Raw genomic sequence first — 16,667 nt, 5'->3', positions numbered from 1 at the left:
CCAAGGGCTGAGGGGAGGGCAGAGGGGGAATCCTGCGTGTCCACAGTTTCCGGTTTGAGAGATGAAAAAGTTCTAGAGCTCTGTTGCCCAATGACATGAGCATACTTAACACAACTAAACTGTACACCTAAAAATGACTAAGACAGTAAATTTAATGTTATATATTTTTTACTAAAATCTAAAAACAAATAAATCACTTCACAAACAGAAGAGACCACCAAAATTTTATTTAAAAGTGAACTGAAAAACACGAGATGACAAAAAATATTTGCTTAGAAATTAACTATCTTTTAGTCTTGTGAATATTTTAATTTAATGTAGAAATGTGTAAGAATTAAAATATATAGTGTTTATCATTTTAGATTACAAAGATATTTGTAATATTTAAAAGAATGTGACTTATGATAAAAGGTTAATCTTTTAATTTCATTTTTAAATGTGCAGTGAAGTAATTAATTGGAACTTTTTAAGTTGCAATCTTACAAATACAGTATTACAACATTTAAAAGAACTTATTTTACCTTATTGATAAGTTGAACTTATTACATTTACAAGAAGTATTTAAGCACATAGGACAGTTTATCAGCCTGGAGGCTGGGTTACTTAAAATGAACATTAAAGTTGCTAAATACACACATTCCATTTTTAAAATTTGATGGTGTTTATATCTAGAAAACATTAGTCAAAGGCCTCTTAATGTGTTTTTAAAAATTTGTGAAACTAATCAATGAAACACCTATAAGCTAAATTTAGCTTAAGAAACAATGAAGTTTTGGATTTATAACTTTAATAACTCAAAAAGTAATTAGCACTACTAAAAAGCTATCAGAAAGAGAAATTAGGAAAAATTTCATTTAAAATTTCATCAAAAAGAATAAAATACCTAAAAATAAACTGAACCAAGGAGATGAAAGACCTGTACACTGAAAACTATAAGATATTGATGAAAGAAATGAAAGAAGACACAAATAAATGAAAAATATTTCATGCCATGAATTGAAAGAATTAACATTGTTAAGATGTCCACACTACCCAAAGCTATCCGCAGATTCAATGCAATGGTCATAAAAATTCCAATGGCATTTTTCACAGAAATAGAACACACAGTCCTAAAATTTGAGTGGAATCACAAAAGATCCCCCTTAGTCAAAGCAATCTTGAGAAAAGAGAACAACAACAGAGGCATCACACTTCTTGATTTCAAACTACATTTCAAAGCTATAGTAATCCAAACAGAATGATACTAGCATAAAAGAAGACACATAGATCAATGGACCAGAATAAAGAGCCCAGAAATAATCCCATGTATATATGGTACAAGAAATGGTGTTGTGAAAACTGCACAGCCACTTTCAAAAGAATAAGACTTGATCCCTATCTTACACCATACACAAAAATCAACACAAAATGAATTAACTTGAATGTAAGACCTGAAATCATAAATCTTATAGAAAAAAAAATGTGGTAAGCTCCTTGACATCAATCTTGGCAATAATTTTTTGGATTTGACACAAAAAGGAAAAGCAACAAAAGCAAAAAACTAAACAAGTAGGATTCCATCAAACTAAAAAGCTTTTCTGTACAGCAAAGGAAATTACCAACAAAATGAAAAGGCTGTCTCCTAAAAAAAGAAAATATTTGCAAATCATATATCTGATAAAGGGTTAATATCCAAAATATATAAATATCCAAGTTATATTTGTGTATAAAATATATATAAACACAACTTGATAGCAAAAAGCAATCCAATTAAAAAGTGGGCAGAAAATTCGAATAAACATTTTTCCAAAGCATACATACAAATGACCAACAGGTACATGAAAAGGTACTCATTGTCACTAGTCATCAGGAGAATGCAAATCAAAACCATGATGAGATATCACCTCATGTTAGTTTGAATCTTTGTTCACTGTTTGTCAGAATATAAATTGATGTGGCCACTATGGAAAATCGTACGGAGGTTCCTCAAAAAATTAGAAACAGAACTACCATATGATCCAGCAATTTCACTTCTGGATATTTATCCAAAGGAAATAAAAACACTAATTTGAAAAAGTATATCCAGCACCCCATGTTCACTGCAGCATTATTTACAAAATAGCCATGACATGGAAACAACATTAGTGTCCATCAAGGGATAAATGGGTAAAGAATATGTGAGATACACACACAAATGCACACAATGGAATACTACTTGGCCATAAAAAAGAATGAAATTTTGCCATTTGTGACAACATGGATGGACCTTAAGGACGTTATGTTAAGTGAAATAATTCAAACAGGGAAAGACAAATACCATATGATCTCACTTATATGTGGAATCTAAAACAAACAAATGAACAAACAAATGAATAGCTAAACTCATAGATACTGAGAAAAGATTGCAAGTTACCAGATGAGGGCAGGTGAAATGGGTAGAATTGCTCAAAGGTACAATATTCCAGTTATAAAATAAGTAAGTCCTGGAAATGTAATGTACACCATCTTTATTATAGTTAACATACTGTATTGTATATTTGAAAGTTGCTAAGAGAATCAGTAATCTTAACAATTCTCATCACAAGAAAAAAATTTGTAGCTATGTGTGGCAATGGATGTTAACTAGGTTCTTTGTGATGGTCATTTTGCAATATGTACACATATTGAATCATTATGTTCTATACCTAAACTAATGAAATATTATATGTCAATTACATCTCAATTATAAAAACATGTAAATACACAAACACACATATACAGATATGTACACACACTATATGCACATACAAATGTACATATATACACACATTAAAAACATTTCATTCCTCTGGGCATTTCTTCATTAGTACTTGAATTTCTCTAAATCAAAAGTAATGAAATACAAGATTAGGTAAGAATAGCAACCATGAAGAATGAGTGAACTTAAAAGTTTAATTTTATGAACAGGTTAAAACATCATCAAGGAATCACAGGCATCTTCATGCCTAGTAATATTTTCTTTATGGAAAACATTTTAACCCATTCTTTTTTTAAGCCAGATTCCTAAGAAAGGCTATTCCCTTCACCATCCTTTTGGGTTCTTCCCACCTGATGGCATACATTTGTCTTCTGGACACAGAGCCATAGAGCCATATGACTCAAGTGTGCTCTGTACAGCAGGAGCTTTACACAGCCCAAGAGTTTAGCAGAAATGTATAGTCTTGGGAAAGATGAAGCGGGGGTGGAGAGGTACGGAAAGATGGGACTTGGTCTCTGGAAGGAGCTACTACTTCTACCTAAGAGAAACTTTGTTCAAGTACAAGTTTTTCCATGAAAGCATCCTTTATTGCCTTCTAGGTAAACTGACTACTAAAAATTAAACAGAACATATAACTGGCTCCTGTGTCTAAATTTATTGGTAACAAGAAACTGTTAAAAATAGTGACTGTGCTTTGTGCCTGGCAGCAAAACCTGGTTGAAAAAGAGGTTATGAAAGCAGAACCAAGAATGGTACGTTCTCTTCTTCCTTCTCTGCCTACAAGGGTGCCTCACCAGCTCATGAGCTGTTCAGAGTATGGATTGACTGCAGGCAATCCCAAGAACAAGGAAGTAAGGGGAGCTTGACTGCTCCCTGGGTTAAGCTATGAAATCAAGACATCAGAGGGAAGATGCAAAACACCCTTAAAGAGACCGAAGAGCTCCCAGGCCTCTGAGACTAGACAGTACCCTGATCAAATATATTAATGTATTTGATTGCCAATATTAACAAGAGAAAAGTGTTTCAGTCTCCGGCCAAGAAGTCTTAGAAAAAGGAGAGCTTTATGGACAAATGCCAGCGATATCCTTCGAAGCAGGAGGAAAACACCTTGCAACCTGTCTAAGGTAAGATAAAGAAATTTTTTTCCCATTGTAATTTTCAGATACAACAGAGCAGATGGAACTGCCCAGCATTCTGAGATGGGCTGCACTGCTGAAGAAGGAGACAGAGATGCTGGGCTGTGGCAGCGCTGAGACTCTGTCTATCACTGGCCTTGCTTGGAGCCACGCTCTCCATACCAGCTTGCCGGTAAAATCTAGTTTCCCACGTGCAAGATCTGCCTGAAGGCAAGCCCAAGCTCCTGGCTACATATGTATTTCCATGACCTGGGTGAGCAGAAATAAACCCTGGGAGAGAGAACTACTCGCCCAGTATGCTGACCATTGTGCTTGTAAGTTTGAACACGTGCAAAGGCACCAACATAATGTTACCCCGAAGCCTGGCAGCAAAGCTCTGAGGAGCCCGAAGCTCTGAGGAGTGGCCGCTCGGCCAGCCTGGCCTCCCCGCTCTCCACTCTGTGTGCACTGAGACCTTTCCTTTGAAAATGTCCCCTCAGCCGGGGCCACAGAAACCAGCTCATGATTATCCTTGAAGGTGTTCATTATAAACACGGAATTTTTCTTACTAAGCATCATTTTAATCAAAGACATGCAAATTAAGAAAAAAAATTAGCCAAGAAAAAAACTGGCACAGGGTATAAACAAAAAAGCATTCCCATATATTGCTGGTTGGAGTATAAATTGGAAGCATACCACACATCTTAGAAATGTGTGTATGCCTTTAACCCAGCAATATTACTTCTAGGAATTTATCCTTACCTATTAAGGATATGAGCAAAGATTTAACTACAGTAATATCTTCTAGACCAGTCAGTACATAATAGGCAAAACTTGGAAATCACAAATATTCAACAGGTGAAACTGGTTAGGTAAATATCTATAAAGCAATAACACTAACATTTGCAATATGTACAGAAGTACATTTACTGACCAGGACAGACAGTCACAATGCACTTTTATTTCCTTCTTTTTGTTTAGTTACATTTTCTAACTTTTTTCAATGAACATTTATCATCATATATAGTCCTGGCTCTGAATAGAATCCCGGGGTTGGAAGGAAGAGAACACATACACTGATCCAAGCTGTGTGTGTGTGTGTGTGTGTGTGTGTGTGTGTGTGTGTGCGCGCGCGCGCGCTATGTGCCACTGAGTCGGCTCCAACTCCTGGCAACCTTATGAAGAAGTGACGTCCATGTCTGGTTCTCAGCAGCCTTGCTCAGCTCCTGTAGACTCATGCCTATGGTGTCTTTTTTGGAGTCAATCCATCTCATATTTGGCTTTCCTCTTTTCCTGATGCCTTCTCTTTCAGAGGAGCCCCAAACAGGTATTAATGACTTATCTGAGGTCACCCAGCTGAGTGGTGCTATTGCCCGGCTCTGCAGATTCTTAAACCAGATGTGTCCAGTCATTTCTAGTTTGCCTTCAAATTAGAGCAGAGCCTTGTCTCTCTCTATGCTACTAAACACAAGTGTCTCGGCTCAGAAGCAAAGGTGCCCCTCTAGCTGTGTATTGAGACAAGACATTTGAATGAAATCATTTTTAAGATCTCCCTTCTATGTGTCCTATGCACAATAGAAAGAAACTTGCAATTGCAAACTGCATTCCACATGATAGTCTAGGATTTTCTAAAGTGTATGACAAAATATCAAACTTCTCTCAAGACATCTCAGAGTGGATTTGTGACATGGGGAGGGGAAGGAAGAGAGAAAATGGCAATGAAAAAAGATCTACTTTGTGACCCAGATTTACAGTCATTCTCATTGTGAAAACTCCCCTACTTTTAATAAGCCTCAGGATTGTATTCACCAGCAAAGAACACATTGGCCTCTCAGGAGCTGACTCAGAGCTCTGGTCAGCCACTATGGGAAAATTCTCTCTGTTCTCCTCTGTGAACTGAATCTAATGACTCCTTGACCAATTTCCAGAGACATTTATTGAAGAACTGTGATTAACATTACTGCATCCGGCCTTGAACCATTCTTTTATAACATCTGTTTTCTCCTAAAGTGACATTCTTTTGGAGAATTTTAATAGGACAGAAGGACAGAGTTAATGCTTCCCTCTTCACACAGAGCAAAAAAGCAGCGGCCAAGAGTGAAAGGGAAAAACCCGAGACACCCCATCTCCCCAGGCCTCCACCTCTGCTGCCATGAACAGACGCAAACCAGCAGGGGGAGAAATAAGTGAGCCTCAAAGCAGTGAAGGTCTTACTTACGGACACACATTTCCCTGCTTTCATAAAATCCAGGACAACACTGGGACTTGCGCCTGTACATCGTCTTCTCCCCGTGTCGGTAGGCTGTCCGGTAACTGATTCTGTATAGAGGGGAAAGCACACTGTTACCTCTTTTGACCTGCTATTTGATTAGAAACAACAAATTTACATTTTAATACAAAGAGCTATTGAATATAAGTACAAAAGCAAAGTACTCCAAAATCATTAAGAAGAAACACGGACTATCTTTCTTGACCAATATTATGCTAGCTCTTATCAATTTGCTAAGAATATATTAAGATTGCCCATTTAAGCCAACCTATACTTTATTTCAAGAGTTCTAGCCCTGGCTGGTGTAGCTCAGTGGATTGAGCATGGGCTGCGAACCAAAGTGTCGCAGGTTCGATTCCCAGTCAGGGTACGTGCCTGGGTTGCAGGCCTTAGCCCCATCAACCGCACATTGATGTTTCTCTCTCTCTCTCTATCTCCCTCCCTTCCCTCTCTAAAAATAAATAAATAAAATCTTTTAAAAAAAAAGAGTTCCAAAGTTTTATGACTTCCCTATTTCACTAATTTTGTGATACCTTGAAAAGTACTGATTAAATAAGATATGTACTCATCATTCCCTTAGCATATGTTTTAAAGGAAGAGTTCAGAGAATTCCTTCAAAACTCTATGCCATGCAATCTCATCCCACCATAAAATGCAGGGAGGGGCAAAAGTAGATCTGCAGTTGTTCATATGGAAAATGATACAATAATTAATAAATACAATACCAGAATAAAGTCTGTATTTCATGTACTTACAACTGTAAACTTCCTTTTGCCCCACCCTACAGAAGACTTACAGAGAAAAACCCTTAAATTTAACTAAAGCCTCATTCACTCACTGATTCATTTATACAAAACATGTTTAATAAGCACTACTATCTTTTACGTACTACTCTAGCCATCAGAGAAATAGCTCACAGTGAGAAAAAGAAAAGAAAAAACATAAAGCCCACCCTCAAGGAACTTAATTCTACTGGGAAAGACAGACCTGAAGAATTTAATAGAGATACACATTAAACAAATAAATCTATCATGTAATGATTGGTAATGGCTAAATGGTGAAGAAAATAAAGCCCAAGTAGAGGAATAGAAGGGAATGCTGGTTTAGACAGAGTGGTCAAGGAAAGCTTGTCTGAAGAATGACATTGAGCATAACATCATTTAGGGCAGTGTCAGTTGGCAGGTGCTGCACTAGCCCCATGACTCATACTGTTGTAAGGATTTTACAAGTGAAATTAAGGTAACACAGGTCACTCTACATTAACCTTAATATTTAATACATTGTTTTGTTTTCTGTTTTCACATTTATGGGAAATATATATATAGCTTATTTTACTAAGTCAAAATTTAGCACATTTAACTTAGTCTAAATTGAGTCAGATGTTCAAGTAGAAATATATGCTGGGATACGAGTTTCTTGAGAGCTGGTGATGTCCACATTTAAGACTGTCTCCCCCAATTATGCACAATACAAAAGGTGGATGAATCCTTAACAAACAATGGTAACCAGTGGACATTTTCTCTGTAAGTTTCTTAAGAGCACAGACAACCTTTTTGCTGTTCTGTATCTCCTGTGATCTGCATCAAGGGCGGGACAACAGCAAACACTCAGTAAGTACTCACTAGATGGATGCATACACCTGCTCAAGTATTTGATGACTCTGTTATCAACTCCTTCCCAGTTAGTCAAAGCCATAAACCTATCTGTGCTTTCATTACCTGTGCCGTGTACATTTAAACCAATTCAGAATGTCGGTGCAGCTGGTGTAGTAAATTTGATCAAAGGGATGCGGGTATGACTCTTGCACAGTTACTGAGTAGCTGAAAAGAAGAGGGAAAGTAAGGAATCAGTATTTCTCTTTCTTACGTTAATTACATACCATCTATATCAATTTGTTTTCCAATACATTTTCACTAACAATTCTTTCTTTTTCTCTTTTTTCATTATTGTTCAAGTACAGTTCTCTCTGTTTTCCCCCTACCACTACCCCCCACCCCAGTCACTCCACCTTTCACCCTTGATCCTAACCCCCTTTGGCTTTGTCCATGTGTCCTTTATACCTGTTTCTTAATGACCCTTTCCCATCCCCCCCAATTATCTCCTCCCACCTCCCCTCTGGCAGCATCTTATTAAAGTAAAACCATGCACTCCTCTTGGCTTAAGAATGTGGGTGAAAAACACCCGTAAAATATAAAGAACTTTCAATGTTCAATGCCACACTTCTCCATTGTAAAGCAGTCATTACATGCTCAAAGTTTTGAATTCCTACCTACAGGCAAATCTAAAGAATCCTCCTTTCCAAACAGTTTTTCTTTTCTTTAACATTCTTTTAAAGATTTCCACTAAAATCTTTAGTTCACACTAACAAATAAAATGAGCCACAATCACGAATTCACTGGCTACAAATCAATAGCCTAAGTTTATTAAAAGGAACTATCAACTAGAGAAAGTATGGAAATAATGAGGTCAAAATTTCAGCACGAAGAATTCAGGTAAGATATAGGGCAGAACCTCCTCATTTGAAAAGCTGTGTGGCACAGGCCTCACAGAGAGTGGGCCTTCTTTCCCCAGCTGGTCTGTTAGTCACTACATACTTAGCCAGCTGGTCTGTTAGTCTATAGGCTTCAACAGGACATCGGTGAAATAATCATACAATCAGGGGTGTCCAACCTGCAGCCCACGGGCCTCATGCGGCTCCGGATGGCTATAATGTGGCCCAACACAAGATTATACATTTACTTAAAACATTATGAGATTTTTTTTGTGATTACGTGTCACAATGTATTTAATGTGTGGCCCAAGACAATTCTTCTTCTTTCAGTATGGCCCTGAGACGCCAAAAGGTTGGACACCCCTGTGTCACTTTTGAGTTCACCCTTTGGAGCATTGCAACTTGATTTCTAGGTAAATTTAGGGATCCTCCCCAGATCTTTGGCAGATGTAATAGGCCCTATTGAAAAGATCACTGGATTAGAAGCAGTCAGGGTTGCATTTCTGACCGGACACTGAAAAACTGGATGCCCTTTAGAAGGTAACCTCACTTCCCTGGGTTTTATGATCACATCTTAAAACCAGGGGGTCCAAGGTGATCTTGAAGATCCCTTCCCACTCAGCTTTCTGAATTTCTACCACACATTTTAGATGAGTATTCCCTTCTACTCTAGTCAATGACACCTGCTGTTACCTGCAAGAACAGGTTCAGAAAAGCATGGAGTATACATATATGCAATTGCCTACCTCTGCAATATTACTACTTTTGGGTAAAGCGAGAGGTCTCCATTAAAATATAAATGTTCTTGGAATGAAATTTCACATTAAGCTATTAATATTTTCCTCAGACCCCTAGAAGTATCCTCAGGTTTGGTTGATGTAAACTCTGGGACTTTCTTGCCAAATTTTTGTCCTTCCTAAAGTTTGAGGCCTGCCTCGTTATTTCTCCATTCCATTTCAGGTGAAGAACACAGCCAATGAACATCCTCTGTGCATGAACTGTTGTAGAGGTAAGTGCAGTCCTACGTTACCTGTGACCAAACAGAGCAACTTTCCACATGTGCTACTGGAATAAGAAACCACTCTAAATTAGCACCAGTTGGGGAAAAAATGCACTCTAGTGAGCTCTACGGTACTAATTTAGCTTAACTAAATTACTTCGTTGGAACTAGGCCTGATGCAGTTTTCCTAAAATTTCAAAGGGCATGGTATGTTGTTAAGGTCTGAATGCCTTAGAGCAAAAGTGATCATCAGCAAATAATCCTGGCCAGGCACATCCCATTTGATGTGGATGGGGGCACTGATTCCATAAGCAAACATGAAAAATATTTTCACTGACTTCTAGCAGCTTAGAAGAGGGCTTAAGTAAGAGTACATTGTAAAGTACAGGAATTTCCTCTTCTTGCCAGCTGCTGCTCACCAATAGTATGCATTTGCAGGATGCTTCTCTGGTTTGAGGATATAAAAAGCTCTTTCCTATAAAAGGATAATCAAAGCATTTAGGATTCCAATTCAATAAACATTTATTGAACAAATTCTATGCAATTCCTGCTCTCAAAGAGTTCCCAAGAAAAGCTAGCCTGTAAATACTAAAAATAATGTGATACAGCATGAATGTGATACAGGCAGTTTGGGGAAAACAGGAGTATAAAATTCACTATGTCTCGAGCATTTCTCTTCAATCTTGACTCTTCGCATTAGAATTACTCAGAGGTTCAAACTCAATTCAGAACTGACTGAATCTGAATTACTTTTCACTTGGTCAGAAACTGAGGCTTCCACCTAAGTTTACAGGAGAAGAGTTTTAAGCTCTGCTGACCCAAAGTTCTTATTATTCCTTCTGTTTTTTAAAATAAATTTTTCTTTTCTATACAATCTTTCTTTTTTTCATTTTTAGTGGTATTATAATAACACTACAAAATTTCAAAAATAAATTTTAAAAAAGAGAGATGAGAGAATTCTGTAACTCCTTATAGCACCATCAATAACATTTTGCTGTACTTCTTTTAGTTTTAGTTTAGTTTTTTTTCTTTTCATATTCTTATAATCATGCTGTGTACCTGATTTTGAAACCCACTTTTTAAACTTAACAGTACATATTTCATAAACATTTTTCTATGTTAGTAAACAGTCTTCAAATTTTGACTGCCAAATACTCCCTAAGTGACTCCACCTGATTCACTCAATACCCACCTACTGTTATACAATTAAGTTGTCACTTTTCTAGGGGCTGTTTTCTGGAAGCTGTGTGCTCGTACCATGAAGGGAAACATCCTCAATATTTGGCCCGCCCCCTCCAGTCTTTATCATGGCTGCTCTGGCCAATGCCTGGGCTGCTGTTTGAAATTAAATAGCACCTTTGCTAACAGTCCACATCTTCACATTCATCAACAGCTGCTCCAAAAGTCAGAGTGGGATTGTCTAGCCCAGGGATTTTCAACTGGCATGTCGCAAGAATTTTTAAAAACATGGAATGCCTGACTATTTAGTCAAGCGCCCTGATCTCTTTTCCCGTAAACTGTCAAATTAAAAAATGATAAGAACTGACACAACCATAGCCAGCCAGTGTGAATGAATCAACACTATACCTACTTTTTTATCAGATCAGCAAAAAATAAGGTAGTTTTTGGTGTGCCCCAGAATTTTAGTCATTAGTTTATGTGTGCCATGAGATGAAAAGGCTGAAAATTGCTGGTCTATTCTAATCCCATTCTCACCACAAACACTGAGCCCCCAGTGCTATGGGCAGTCTAGAGACGACACTAACGTCACCACCCCAGACACCCTTCTGCCCCTCCGTCTCCTCTCAAAAGTCACCAGAAGACCTGAAGCTTCTAAAGCGGAGAGTGAGTGGCAAGTTGTGGTATAAAAGGAATCTAATCTCAATTCTGCACTATTTGAAGTATCCAGATGCAAAACCCTTTATCTCCTTGTTTGTTTAATCTTCTCAACACACTGAAAACATTTCATCACTGTGATTTTAACCTGTTAAGTATTATCCGGGGAGAAGCCCTAGCAAGATAATTTAAGGTCAAAGAACAGGGGGAAATCAGCCATCATCACTTGGACAGATTCCAAAGTGGTTAATTACATTTTATCTGCTTAAATTATCCTGTTACTTTAATCAGGTATGGTAATGATCATCATTTCTTATCTCTGCTTGCTGCAGGACTGCTGCTTCCATTACTGCCAGGTCTGTGCTCCACCCCCAAGGGGTTGGTTGGGCAAAGAATGGCTTCTCTTCCTCTGTGTCTTCTTTAGAAGAAACCCCGGTAGATGAAAGAACTTAAAATCACAGTACGAGGAAAGAGGATGGAGAGAAGAGGCAGAATGGTTCATGAAATTATTCACTTTCCAAAAGAATGCTGTGCAGAATTCCTTTAATAACATGCACCCCTGTGTACTTTAAATTAATTAATTGTCCTTAATTTCATTTTATGTGCAACTTTGGAGGATCAGAATTGCAGCATTAAAATGAGGCATACTTTCACTTGAACATAAATCACTCAGTAGGCCGGGGGTGGGGCCTGAGACCTGAATTTCCCACAAGCTTCCACAGGATGCTCACACTGCAATCCCACACACCACAGGAGGAGAAGCGAGTCTCCAGGTGACCCCATGGCCCAGAACCACTGGGGACAGGTGGGTTTCAGTATGAGGGAAGCCCACACTGAGCCCTCTTCGGCCCTCCCACCAAGGCTGTTGTCTCTGAAGCCAGTCATCCTCTCCCCATTTCATTTCAAGCCCATTTTAGTTTTTGAAAATACACAGGAACCTGTCATCTGCACCCTTATTTGATCATTTTCATTCATGCTCTGTTCTGCATGCTTGTCAAAGTAATTCCACTTTGTTTTACCTTTCTTCAAAAAATCATTATCTAGCCTTGTAACAGAAATCTATCAATAAGAAAATTGTAGCTGTCTATCCTTCCTTCCAGTAGTCCATGTAATGTAGAAAAAACATAGTCGGGAAAAAATATCTATCATTTCTCTATTTTTTTCATGGTCAATTCCCTGCCTCATTAGTGGACATTTTAGAGGTTACTCTAATTACTTGTGCAACAGTGGAATTACATTACATTTAAAAATGAATGCGCCCCTTGTCTATCTCTCTTTGCCCTCCCCAGCGGATGTTCATATTAGTCATTCTGTTTCCTATTAGGAGGTGAAAGCTCACTCAACAGTTATTTACTGAGTACATGCCATATGCGAGGCAGTGTTTTAGACATGCAGAATAGTCAGTGGTGAATGAAACAATGCAAGTAAGTGTTGGCAAATTTGGTCAAATACTGAGCAAGGAATCAGGACAAAATGTGTACATTGGAGTGGGTGCTAGATTTTTTGAAGTCTTAGTCTCTTCTTTTCATAGCCCTTCCCTCAGAGAGTTCATCTGTTCACATGTTATCATGATCCCAGATCTACATTCTCAAACACTTCCAGGCCCATATTTCAGATTAATTTTATAAACACAGCAGGGCAAACCACACCAATCTCTTCCCTCTCAAAGCAACTCTCTTCCTTTTATTTTTCCATATGTGCAATGACACCTCCACTCTCTCACACAGCAGGTTCTAAATCTCAGCTTCTTCTGCCTCCTTCACATCCTATCGTCAGTATCTCACCAAGATCTATTGACTTTTATTTCACTGTATCTCACAAATTCATTTTTCCTTCCATTCCAAAGCTATTCTCCTGCACGAAGTTCAACCACCAGTGGACTCTCCCTTTTCTAAATTTGCTGAGTACCCATTCATGTATTAATTGATTCATTTTTATTACTTTAATAAATATGTACTTTGTTGGTGAAATGTTTTATGAAAGGTGCTATGGTGATTGTAAAGATAGTAAATAGGAGGTCCCTCCTCTAAAATTCCATATAATATAGTTAATACCACAAATATATAGAACTCTTTTGCATATACATATCTCTTCTACAGCTTAAAGTTTCATAGTGATATATAACTTCATTGATAGCTCAGGAAAATATATTTTTGTTATCCTGGTTGTAATACTGCCAGTGGAGATGGGAACAAGCCCTCATTGAAAAGCAATGCTGTGAGTGAAGAACCAGGGTGCCCCTCGAATAACAGAGCTGCTGCACTTGAAAGAAAGGCTCTGAGCTTTGGGCATCCTACCAGTGAGTGACAACAGTGATGAGAATGCGTGCTCTGTGGGGTAGTGATCACGGTGCTGACGGTGACAGGAAAAAGAGACCAAAGTTTGATGTCATTATGCTTACACATATTAAAAACATATATTACTCTCTAGTACTTGATGCCTCCTATTTGCTTGAAAACTCCCATTTGCCATGTTATTTTCAGATAAAGATACTTTCTTAGCAATACAAGTGGCACATCAGAGCAGAGTAGGCTGCATATGACCGTACTGCACTCTCATGGGATTTGTGCTATTTTTGTGTTCCAGAAGGGACTGTAAGATCTCCGAGAATGGCTTAGTTTCTGTACTTCCTCTATGTTTCCTACTGCAGATGGCCCCGATCTGGACATTACCTCATCTGCTCTTGTATAATCATTTGAACCTTGCCACCCTCCAGTACTGCACTGGCTCTAGTTTTGCTGGGCACAGGCCCTAGGGGTCTGCACATCTCTGGCTTCAAGCCACCTCCCATTCTCAGAACCCTTCCCAATTTCTGCCCCCACTCATCTCAGTTCTTCAAGAACATCTCGGGTGACACTGCCTCCATGGAGCTTTGCTAGTGTTTCCAGACATCATATGTCCTTTGCAGGCCACCTACAGCACAATTTTTTTTCATGCCATATGTTTCAAATACATTATTACATACTCCTTTCCACTGCTAACTCATTGGTTCCCATACAGAAGTTCAACTTCCCCAAATTATTGCAAATAGACTCAGAGCAGGGAGAGGCCCGGAGGGAGCTTATTTTACATGAGCTTTTCATGTTTCCCCCGAATCTTACAATTGCACCTGTGTAAGGATCAATATATCAAGTTTTATTCACATAATATATATTCTGTAAGACCAAGGTGAATAATACTGTCTGAGTTATTAGGCATAACTAATGATTTTTAATAAAAGTAATTTTACAATCTGTTGAATTCTAATTTACATATAAAACTGATAAGGACAATATATAAAGGAATTTATCAGAAATTAGTTCTATGATTACTTTCAGAACCATTACCTTTCCCAGTGGCTACACACATTGGGGTCTTCGAGATTCAGAGGTGACGCTGTCCTTACCCAGTGGCATAACAACAAACAGACAAAGCCCAGGCATGTGTTCAAAGAAATAACCATTTTTTTTTCTGAAGAACAACCTACAAGAAAAAAGATCCAAATCAGATATTCATTAAAATGACCCACACAGAATTCCTTTCAGTAGAGCAACCCTTCGGTACCAGTTGTCACCAGGGCTGAACACGCATAACAAGCCATGTATTCAAGCAGACGCGGCACCAGATTTCACGGTCCAGGGGAGAGAGGTATTTCTTATGTTGTGCAGGGTGGCCACCGTTTTGTAAATTACTAAAATGTGCACATCGTCATTAATTGCCACCACAACCAAAGCCCTTCTCATCCACGCCAGCTAACATGAAAGGACTCTACCCGGACAACTCAAAGCAACACAGCCTTCCAGATTCTCTCACCAGGCATATTTCCCTTCTGGAAGAAGAGGGCTCAGAGAGGAATCTGGCCTCATTTGTCCCAGAGCATCAGTGATGAAACAGAAGCTCCATTGACTCAAGAGAGAAGAACCTCAGGCTCAAACAGAGATTCATTCAATAATTCATTCAAATGCGCTGAATATCTACTCTATCTTCAGCACTGTGCACACACCGGACATAAAATACAGATCTAGTTCCTGTTACTACCCTTTAAGATGTTTATAATTTAATAATCATGACATATATTTCTTACGTTTAGTGCTTCAGTTTTCCCATCTGCGAATAGAAACAAAACCAGCTATTTTACAGAGGTTTTTATATGGATGTACTGGGGGGAAAAAAGCATAAAGCTGTTTGGAGGTCAGTGTTAGAGAAAATGAGCTTGGTATGATTTAGAGGAAGAGAGACCCTAATACAAAAACAAATAGCAACATGGCATTTTTGCAAAACAAGCCAGCGAAGGAGATAAAAGAGGGAGGAGAACATTCCACAGAGAGGGGCTGAAGGTGAGGAGGGTCAGGCACACTTAGGGGGTCAACTTACTTCAGTGGGAGAAAGAGACAGTGGGCATATCACGAGTTTTCTATGCTATTTCAAAGAAGGTGAACTGCACCCATGGATAGGGGAGAGCTAGTAAAAGGTGCAGAGGGACATCAGAAAGGTCACTCTGGCTGCAGGGGAGAGTGGCCTGAAGGAGGAGACTATTAGAGGGCGATCAGGAAAGACAGGACTGCAGGGTGAACCAAGGAAGCAGCATTGGGATTTCAGGGAACTGACTGAACCTGGCACATTTTTACAAAGTAGAATCAATAGGGCTTGGTGACTAAATGCAGGAGTGAAAGAGAGAGAAGGGACTTCTGGTATAGTCCTTTGCGTAGAGGTGGGTCCCCACTGAGAGGGGAAGCCCAGAAGCTCTCCTCCTCTGGGGGATAAGCTTTAGTTCAGTTTTAGGTATGTCAAGTTTGAAGTTCCTGTGAGATATTCAAATGGAATCAGTGCAGGCACTTATCAAAACCTAGCACGTGCCAGGCCATCCCCATCGTGTCACAGCTGTGACGGCGTGTGCCTGGGGATCACACCCATCTCTTCACCACCAGGGACAGGAAGAAGGAGAAGTTTGTAAAACTATGTAAAATGATGTTATATAATCATTATACAAATGGACCTGGAATTACAAACAGCTGATCCATTTACTAATTAAAAAGAAACTAAGCAATAACTAAAGCTGAGTAAATAATTAAAATTAACCTGCCTGTTGGTATACCAGTGAAACCAGCCACATCAGGCCTGATTACGTGACCCAAGCAGTTATTCTCTGAGTGACAGCTGCATTTTTAGATGTTACCCGAACATTCCACACCATGAAGTTATCAGCCTTTAGTATTTCAGAACCAAATTTATTAAAAAATAAACTTGTGGTTTAAAAGGGT

General features: G+C 38.7%; 1 protein-coding gene across 2 annotated transcripts in view; it reads right to left on the bottom strand.

Moving 5' to 3' along the window:
* MEGF10 (multiple EGF like domains 10) overlaps positions 1-16,667 on the bottom strand; it is a 173,835-nt gene that overhangs the window by 110,215 nt on the left and 46,953 nt on the right. For both annotated transcript variants that reach the window (XM_045838135.1, XM_045838134.1), the window contains exons 2-4: positions 14,754-14,889; positions 7,819-7,920; positions 6,050-6,150 (exon numbers count right to left, since the gene is read on the bottom strand). In XM_045838135.1, the coding sequence (XP_045694091.1) occupies positions 6,050-6,150; positions 7,819-7,920; positions 14,754-14,869 (319 nt within the window). In that variant the 5' untranslated portion in view covers positions 14,870-14,889. The remainder of the gene's footprint in view (positions 1-6,049; positions 6,151-7,818; positions 7,921-14,753; positions 14,890-16,667) is intronic.

This window comes from Phyllostomus hastatus, unplaced genomic scaffold, assembly GCF_019186645.2.
Source record: "Phyllostomus hastatus isolate PE091 unplaced genomic scaffold, TTU_PhHast_1.1 phas_contig_254, whole genome shotgun sequence".
In the NCBI taxonomy this organism is placed as follows: domain Eukaryota; kingdom Metazoa; phylum Chordata; class Mammalia; order Chiroptera; family Phyllostomidae; genus Phyllostomus; species Phyllostomus hastatus.
Note: the sequence above shows the minus strand (reverse complement) of the source record. Positions and strands in the feature narration are given on the sequence as shown.